The sequence below is a fragment of the Neovison vison genome, chromosome 8 (genome assembly GCF_020171115.1).
Source record: "Neovison vison isolate M4711 chromosome 8, ASM_NN_V1, whole genome shotgun sequence".
In the NCBI taxonomy this organism is placed as follows: Eukaryota; Metazoa; Chordata; class Mammalia; order Carnivora; family Mustelidae; genus Neogale; species Neogale vison.
The window spans coordinates 30,373,275-30,382,988 of record NC_058098.1 but is presented as its reverse complement, the minus strand read 5'-3'; the positions used below and the strand labels follow the sequence as shown (position 1 = coordinate 30,382,988).

The following is a 9,714-nucleotide window of genomic DNA, read 5'->3' as shown; positions in this document are numbered from 1 at the left end:
GGGGACACTGAGGGACAATCTTTGCTATCTTCTCACAGAGGTGGGAGCCATCCCTCAAATCAGGGGTCAGCAAAGAGGCTCACCCCCTTGTCGGAGAACTGAACATTGGGCTACTGGGCAGGGGTTCCAGTAGCAGGGGAGGGTCTCTGAGCAGGCGACCGTGGGCTCCTACATGCCAGGGCAGTTGAGCCCACAGGAGGTCAACAGTGCAGACAAGGGAGCAGGTTGGGGAGGGAACATTCATAAGGGGAATTTTAGGGGGTCCTCCTTGCCCTGGATAACCCATAGGTGTGCAGGCAGGTGGGGCCAGCAGCTTGCCCAGTACATCCAGTTGGCACAAGGATTAATCTGCAAAATGTATCTGATGTTCAAGACTCAGCCCCCAACTCCTAGACACAGGGGCCCTCTGCACACAGCTGTCTCCTCCTGTATCCCCACACCAAGCCTCCAGGAGATCAGAGAAAGCTACAGAGCCCCAGAGAGGTGTGCCATGGGGACCCTCGAGGGACCCGGTTATAATCATCAATAAAGCACTGAGTTGGTGACCTTGGTGTCAGGACACGCCAAAGTGTCGTAGAGTGGCCCAGAGCAAAGGAGGGAAAGCAAGAGCCCTTCTGGAGGAGGAATCCTCTTACAAGTGATTTGGGGACATCTGGAAGAAGTACATTCTCCACACTATTTCCTGAGTCCTCGGGCACCCCAGTCCACACATCTGATTAGGGATACTGCCTCCGAGGTACACACAGAAAATGAAGTTGTTGTCTCCAGGAAGTCCTATGAAATGTCAGGCTGACTTGGGAGAGTGGGAAGACTCTCTCAGCGCCCATCAAAATGGGAATAATTGTTCCTTTACAATCTTCAAGGAATGGGGTGAGGCCTTGAGGGAGTTTGTGAGTGGGAAGGGGATGGCCCTGTGAGATGGGACAGGGACAGAATGAGCCTCCAACTACACTGGCATTTGCCTAAGCCCTTTGCCCCTCACCATCCTTAGAAAGCCTCCTTCCTGCTTCCAGCTCCAGGCCCCAGCCCATTCTGCCCACCCTTGTCTTGAGCTGGGCTCTTGCCACCCATCTTGCCTTGCTTCCCACACTCTTTCAGGGACCTCTGTCCCCAGCAGCCCCCAGAGCTGCTTTTGCAAGTCACCTGGGACATCTCATTTCCTCGATCTCCTCCCCTCCGTCTCTGCCACAGTCCATGCTGGTGGCTGCAATGTTCTCCCTGCCCGAGCCACGCCCCTGGGATCTCTTCTGGTCCCCAACCACTCTCTCTTTCTCTCTCTCTGCCCTTATATGTCCCCCAAGGTTTTCCTCTCCCTTTCCTCAACTGTCCACACAATCTTATCCACTCCAAATCATCTCAATGACCACTTGTACATAAATGCCTCCCTAGGGTTTGTCTGTAACTCCAGATGTGCGTTCACCCTCCCCTTGGATGCTTCCCAAGCATCCCAAATTCAAGCCCACTCGCCTCCTGCGAGGCCGTCTTCTCGACTCCATGTGGGCAGGACAAGGCCACTGGTGCTGAGGCCGTAAGCTCCTGGAAGCCCTGAGCCTGCCACCTTCTCCCTTCCTTCATCTTCCCAAGATCTCCCCAGATCCCCTACTCAAAAACAAGCCCCAAGTGTCCCTTGGCCTCACTAGTAGCTCACACAAGATCATCCGGGTCTAGAGGCCACTGATAGAATTCCTACCTCTGTATGGGGAGAGGGATCCCTGTCCCCAGAGCTGCTCAGGGCTGGGTGTGAGTGTTCATTAAATCCTGGATTGATGGAGTTGGCCCACTGACCCTTCCCTGGGACACTGCCCGACTGCCCACCCAATGCTCAACATCACTATCTTTGCAAGACCCTTACCCCCAATGGTGCCACCAGCCCTCACAAGGTTAGAGCCTGTGCCCTCCGCCAGCCAGAGAGCCAGCTGTGCCCAGGACTTCTACGGAACACCTGCTCTTTGTGCCTTCCAGCCCACCCTACCCTCCACCTGGAGCCCCAGCCCAACCCTTAGTCCCTCCTGCTCCAGGCACTGACAGGTCCCGGCAAAAGTTTTGAGACCTCAGTCGCCCTCCCCTCGGTGACCTGTCAGAGCCCCTGCTCCTCCATGCCCTCCTGACCCTGTTTCTATTTCCATCCTGTTACAGCCCCAGGGACTTACATGTTCACCGGCCACTTGGAAAGAATTTCCTTTTTTTTTTTTTTTTCTACTTCTTGTGGCTCTAGAGAAGCACAAAACCAGATGCTCGTCAAGGCTAAACCGGTCCCGCAGGCTCTGCTCAGAGTCGCTCTCTGGGGAGCCCTGCCGACCCAGGTGGTGCCTTCAGGCAGGGGGACTACCCTGGACTCTCCCACCATTTGGAGCTGGCTCTCTGCCCTTCCCCCAGCTACCCCTTAGCAAGAGCAGGGAAACAAAAGGCATGCTGCATTCTCAAATTACTCTGGTCAGGAAGAACGAAGCAAGAATCGCAGGAGGCATTTAGAATCAAGGAGAAATCCAGGAACTGGGGCCACAGCAGCCTGAGCTCGCAGAGCGCGGGGGCCAGAGGGAGGGATATGCTGGAGGCAGCCGGAAGGACCTCCCCCCCCCCCCCCCGACTTCTGCGATGTTCCCTCTAGGGCCCCACCATTCACTGGACTCCGCCATTCCGTGTGTGTTTAGCTCTTTCTGTCCTGCCCAGAACTGAAGAAGGGGTCTCCATTCCCACTCCTGAGAGTGACCCAGACTGGCCCCACTTATCTCTTGAGCCAAGCCACATGGGTCACTGGTCAGCCTATGGACTGGCTAATTAGGAGGCCAAGCCCAATCAGCTTGGGCAGGCAGATGGAGGTGGGTCAGATCACATGGTACAAAACACACCAGCCTGGGGACCAGTGTCCACAGCTGGGAGTGATGCTCCCAGATCGGGCAGGGGCAGACAGCCATGGACAACTCCAGCAAGGGTTGTTCTAGAAGGGTTCAGAATGCAACTACAAGGAATACGGACGTTGATGGACCGCTGCTTAAACCCGGTCATTACTCTTCTCACCTGGTAAGTTACAAGGCGGGAGGTTGCTCGCATTTTCCCTTCCAGGCCTTTGCATTCTAATCTCTGGTGTGTTGACCTGTATACTCTTTGTTGCCTAATGCATGATCAATGTTTCCATAGTCCACATTCTTATTCAAAATGATGAGGGGGAGGGGTGAAGGAGAAAGGTCTGCTTTCATCAAGGTAAGAAAAGCTTTCCCAGAACCCCTCCCTCAGCACACCTCCGCTGGGTCTTGTGGGCCAGACCTACTAGGGACACGGCTAACCTCCAAGGCCAGGCGTTCAACCCACCACCTGATTTTGTACAACCCACAAACTTAAGAATGAATTTTACATTTTTAAATGGTTGGGGTAGGTTCAGGGTGGGCGGGGAGGAAATCCAAAGAATGTCACGATGGGAAAATTACATGGAGGTTTCCTCTTGGTTCACAAAGCCCAAATTTTACTGTCTTGCCCTCTACAGGAAAACTTTGTCAATCCTTGCTTTAGGGCAACAAGGATCACTGCCTTGCATTGGGCACACTGCTATCCTGAACAAAATCAGGATTCTGGCAGTAGGAAGAAAGAAGGAAAGGCTATGGAGCGGGCAGCTCGCAGTGCCTACTCCCTATGCCAGGCAACACATTTTCAGCCTGTATCCTGTTACCTAATCAGCAGCAGCAGAAATGAAGAGTTCCGCCTCTAACTAGGAACCCGACACAAAGGGCTTTTTCTGGAAGCCCTCAGCCCTGAGGACATCTTCCGAGACTGACCAAATGTGTAGGATTTTGAAAGAGACCTGTGAAAAGGAAATGGGGGTAGCAGGAAATATCACCACCGGCTGTGTCTCAGAAGGCTCAAGGAGGTATTATTTGCTCTATGAACTTGTGCCCAGCCAAGGTGTGCAGTCCTTGATAGTACAAGTCTAGAAAATGGGTCTGGTCAGGATTCCAGAGTGACCAGTCTCCTATAAGCAAAGTCAGCCTAACTCACTAGGATGTCAGGCGCAGAAGCCCATGACCAATGTACTAATTTATTTTATTTTATTTATTTATTTGACAGACAGAGATCACAAGTAGACAGACAGGCAGACAGAGAAGGGGGGGGAAGCAGGCTCCTCGCTGAGCAGAAAGCCCGATGCGGGGCTTGATCCCAGGACCCTGGGATGATGACCTGAGCTGAAGGCAGAGGCTTTAACCCACTGAGCCACCCAGGCACCCCAATGTACTAATTTTTAATGGAAATACAGCCTAACTATATATACAAGCCAATATCTTCATGATGACAAATGAACTTGATGGAAAGCCAAACTGCGGTCTGAAAGTCCCTTAGTGAGTTCAGAGGCTGAGCAGAGACATTAATAGGAAGAGGTGTTGATTGAGACCACCGGCATAGGGCTCCATCCCTAGTCCTCATCTTCACCTCCTTGCACATCCTACCTCTGTTCCCATGATATGTCCACTCATCCAAATGACTCCAGCCCCAGTCTTCTGTCATTCTCTACACCTTCAAGTTCACTTTACCTGCCTCCAGTCTCATCTGTCATGGACCCATTTCAGACTGGAATCCTTAGAAACCAATCTTGAGAGCTTTTATGTCTCAGCTCTCAGGGAACAACTTAGAGTCATCCTAAGGCAAGCCTACAAGCATCAAATGCCTGGACCTCTTGCAGATTAGGCAGCTGGTATTCCTCCAACCCCAGAGGTGAACTGCACAGGTGGGGCTCCGGAACCCTCTGATGCCTTTCAACCAGCTAGTCCCTACCAGCCAATAACAAATAATGGTCGCTGAGCAGTGCATGTGTTTGATAATATTTACTGAGCATCTACTTATGTGCCCGGCAGATGGGGAGGCATCAGTGTACAAAAGAATAAAATCTCTACCTCCACAGCGTCCTCATTTCAGAAGAGACAGGAGTGATGGGTGGTAAATGACATTAAAAAAAAAAAAAAAAAAAGACAGTAGATGGTGGCAAGCCAAGGAAACATAACAGGGAAAGGGAACAGAAGTGTTGGGGGTGGGGAGGAGAATGCACTTTGAGGTCAAGTACCCAGGGAGGTCCTCAGGGAGAAGGTGATGTAGGACAAAGGCCTGAAGATGGTAAAGGGGTGAGCCCTGCAGATCTCTGGGAGGCAGAGGGAGGAGCAGCTGCCAAAGTCCCAACTGAGGAGGAGACCTGGTGTGTTTGAAGGTTAGCAAGGAGGACCGAGTAGACAGAGCCTATCAGGCAAAGGAGGGGAGTAGGCACTGAAGATGCGAGCCACAGGAGGTGATGGGGGCCCAAGTACCCAGGGCCATGTAAATCACAGCAGGAACCCGGCTTTCCAGGTGGGACAAAGGGAGTCAGGTGGGGCCTTGAGCAGGCTTGAGCAAAGAAGAGACAGGATCAGACTCAGGGTGAACAGGGTCACTCTGGCTGTGTGTTGGGCTAATAAAGAGAAAGAGGGACTAGAGCAGAAGCAGGAGGCTAGTTAGAGAAGAGAGGTGACTGCAACAGTCCAGGCAAGAGATGGTGGCTTTTGGGCCACTGGCCACGGGGATGGAGAGGAATGGTGAGAAGAGGTAGATAGAGTCCAGGAGATTCTGCAGATGGCGTTTCCACGTGCCATCCCCACACTCAGCATTCCCAGGCTACCATCCAGACCTGCCTGCCTTGTTAGGAGCCCCTAACAACTCAGGAAAGCTTTTTCTTTTTCCTGTCCCTCTTCCGTCACCCCTTATACACAGACATGTCCTAAAGTTCTATTCTTGGTTTTTTTTTTTCTTTTTCTTGTTGCCATCCATGGGAATGCCCATATCCCAAAGCCACATTTCCAACCCCAGCACTACCTCCATACACAAATTCTGTGGTCATCCATACACAAATTTTCTCCTCACTTTACTACTGAAACTCATACACACAGTTGGTGTAACAAAGAATTTTTAAATCAAGAACAGAGACTTCTGACTTAAAACGCCATCCTGTTCAAGCCCTTTATAAGACCCCCTTCCCCCTTAAAACACCACCAAAGACCTAAAAAGAGGACATAAATTCAAAACAGGTCTGAAAAGTAAGGGTATCAGCCAACCACTTTGAAACAGTGGAAATTCCGGGGCTGAGGAAATTCAGCGGAGGAAAAGAGACTCCGGGGCCCTTGCCAGAGATTTCCCTTCTGCAACAGAGGCACCACTGGCTGGTAAGAAAAAACTCTACCTTCTTCACTGCGTATCTCCGTGCTCCCCACTCGTAACCCCAGGAAGAGCCCACCCAATTAGTCCCTGCTCCATGGCCCAAAGACTGCTCTCTGAGTAGCTGAGGACACAGTAACGATGCCCCATCCTCCTGATTCCTGCAGGAACTTTCTACCCTCAGCAAAGACTTCCTGCTCACTGGACTGTCCGGGCTTATGGATCTGGGATCAGAAGACACCGAGAGCAGAACAGGATGGTATAGCTTCTCAGATGTTCCCTTTGATGGAAGAAGGGTGGCCCGTAGCTCTGAATTTTTAGAACAAAGTTCTTCCTCTTTAGCTGAGAACTGGGGAGTTGGGGGTAGATCTTTCCTCAGACTGGTAAAACAGAACTAAAAGAATGCCCATTGGCTCCTGTCGTCATGCCATGTAATATCTCCTCCAGGGAACTGAAATCCTTGGCCCATTCCTGCCAGGCCCCTTGGCAGGACTGAGCCTCCCTTGTACCCTGGGTGGCTTCCCCATCTATGGCCCTATTGCTCGTCCTATCGCCGGTGCCTAGAAATATCCCTCTTGTGGGCTGAGTGACTCCCCCAAAGAGAGACGTTATCAATCAGCTATTGCCACAATAAGGTTGCAAAACAAGCCAGCCCTAAATTCACAGGTTATGAGAGCAAGTGTTTGTTTTTCTTGCTTGTGTGTCTGTCCACAGGGCCTGGGTTTGGTTCCAGACTTCCATGGGCTCCTCCATAACCTCCAGGAAACATCAGCTATCCGGGGCGTGTTCTTCTCATGACAAAGACAAGTACACGAGAAGCAAAACACAGCTGTACAAGAATATTTCAAACTCCTGTTCATATCACATCGGGTCTGTTCACATTCCATTGGCCGAAACAAGTCAGAGGGCCAAGCCTCACATGATTGGGGCAGGAAACGAAACTGCTCCCTGAGGGAAAGGAGAGTGACCGAATATTTGCTGATTAGTCTTCCAATCCATCGCACGTAGCTGGGTTAGGACATCAACCTATGAATGTGTGGGGGACCCAATCTAGCCCACAGTAACCTATTCTGTGGCAGGAGATGCAAGGCCATCTAGAAAAGCCTCGGGTCACGGGGAGAAGGGAAGAACCGAGGTCAGGTCACTTTCATCATCATCTACCACAAGTGGCAACACCAATCTGGTTCTTGCCCTGAGCCAGAACAAAGGCTGGTCCAGACTGGAACACCCCCTCCTCTGGCCTAGAACAGGGACCCCACCTCACCATCCCTAGCCCTGGGTGTCCTGGTCTCTCACTGGGGCCCAGCTCACAGTTTTTGGTGAACTGCAAATGATACCCTGTTGTACACGGGCTTTGAAGAACAGAGAGAGTGATAAAGAGAGACCATGATTTTCTAACCTAAATAGAGTATCATTCAGGCCTAAACACAAGAGGCAGATACTTTCAAGCTTCTTTTAAAACAGTACCTTTTGAAAAAGCCCAGTCAACGTAAACACAATGAAAAAGAACACATCTGAAACAAAGTGGGGGTTGGGGGGGCTATGACTAAAGTCACATAGAAAACTGTGAACAGTTTTTAAGCAGTAAATGTTTAAACCATCATGAAAAGGCCAATTTTCTAGGAAACTATAAATTGCCAAAATTGCATCTCCCCTCAAAAAGTAGAAAATGTTCACAGAAAGTCGACCATAAAAGAAATCAAAACATCCATCAAAAATCTACGTTAAAAAAAAAAAACCATATCCAACTAGTTTTGCAAGTAAGCTCTTTAAAACACCAAGAAACAGGTAATTAACATTCTATACAGACTTCTGCAATGGATATAGTAAAAAGATGCAAAGCTACCCAAATTATTTTAAAAGCCCAAGAGAGGAAGAAGGGAAAAAAAAACCCGGGAAAGCCCAAGACAAAAACCTCTTAGGTCACTTGTGAACATAGATACAAAAGCCTACATAAATATCTGCACGTGAAATCCAGCAACAAATTAAAGTAATACTATATCATGACCAGTGCAATAGATTGTATTATAATTATGAAAACATCTGCTGCCCCAACTTGCTGGGCACTTTTCCACAGGATTATATACCTAGTCACTGACATCAAGCTTAGTCACTGATGGACTCGGACCAAGGAAAAGTGAATAGAAGTAATATATGTCACTCTTGAGTAGAAATGTTAAGATGCTCCAGTATCTGTCTTTTCCGTCTACCATGAGATGCTCCATCAACGTGGGTCCTAGAATTAAGAAGACATGAAATCAATCCTTAGTACCCACATGACATGAGCAATAAATAAACCTCTGCTGTAATTCACTAAGATTTAGGGATTGCTTGTTACCAGAGCAGAATTTAGCTTAAGCTGACTGGTACAACAACGTAAAGACTGTTCCCCACGATACAAGGAAAATATCAGAATGTTAATGTTATTAACACATGAACTGGTAAAAGGAGAAAAACCCTATAATACTCTCCAATAGATACAGAAAAAGCATTTGATAAAATTCAATTTTCATTTATAATAAGACCGTGACGAACTAGATAAAGAAGGGCATTTCTTTGACTTGATGAAAGGTACCCACCAGAAAACAAAAGCAAATAGCATACTTATTAGAAACTTCAGAAGCATTCCCATTAAAGTCAGAAACAAGGCTAGGATCCTCCTATCGTTCCTTTACTCAACATTATATCGGTAGCTCTACTAATGCAGTAAGAAAAGAGAAAAAGAAACAAGTACATTGACAGTAAAGAAATAGGACTATCTAATTTTGCAAGTAATATGATCTTCTACCCACAACATCCAAGCAAAGTAACTGATCAATAATTGAAACGAATAAAAGAGTATGCAGTGTAGCCATGCATCAACCAATATTCAAAAACAAATAGCCCTCCTATTCCCCAACAATAATCATTTGATGACATTTCACATCAGTGGGGAAAGGGTAACTCGTGCAACAGGTGGTTTGGGGATAAGCAGCCGACAATGAGAAACCAGCACAAAGCCACATCCCTGCCTCATACCACAAGTCCATTGAAGATCTAAAGATATAAAAGCTTAAGAATTATTTTTAAAAACACAGAATAGGGGCACCTGGGTGGCTCAGTGGGTTAAGCCACTGCCTTCGGCTTGGGTCATGATCTCAGGGTCCTGGGATCGAGTCCTGCATCGGGCTCTCTGCTCAGCAGGGAGCCTGCTTCCCTTCCTCTCTCTCTGCCTGCCTCTCTGCCTACTTGTGATCTCTCTCTGTCAAATAAATAAATAAAATCTTTAAAAAAATAAAAATAAAAATAAAAACACAGAATACTAGCTTTATGGCTTGGGATAGAAATGCATATTCTTAAAAAGGTTATAAAAAGCACAAAATCGACGGGTCACATGGGTGGCTCAGTCAGTTAAGCATCCGACTCTTGGTTTCAGCTCAGGTCATGATGTCACAGTCATGGGATAGAGCTCCGGGTCAGGCTCTGTGCGGAGTTGTGGAGCCTGCTTGAGATTCTCTCTCTCTCCTCTCCCTCTGCCCCTCCCCTTCTCACTCGCACTCTTTCTGTCTC

The 9,714-nt window shown here is 48.7% G+C and overlaps 1 protein-coding gene across 1 annotated transcript in view; it reads right to left on the bottom strand.

The window, feature by feature from the left end:
• Nucleotides 1-6,475: 6,475 nt before the first annotated feature.
• SMOX (spermine oxidase) overlaps nt 6,476-9,714 on the bottom strand; it is a 48,313-nt gene continuing 45,074 nt past the window's right edge. The window contains exon 7 of the mRNA XM_044263395.1: nt 6,476-8,401. Within this exon, the coding sequence (XP_044119330.1) occupies nt 8,390-8,401 (12 nt within the window). The 3' untranslated portion in view covers nt 6,476-8,389. The remainder of the gene's footprint in view (nt 8,402-9,714) is intronic.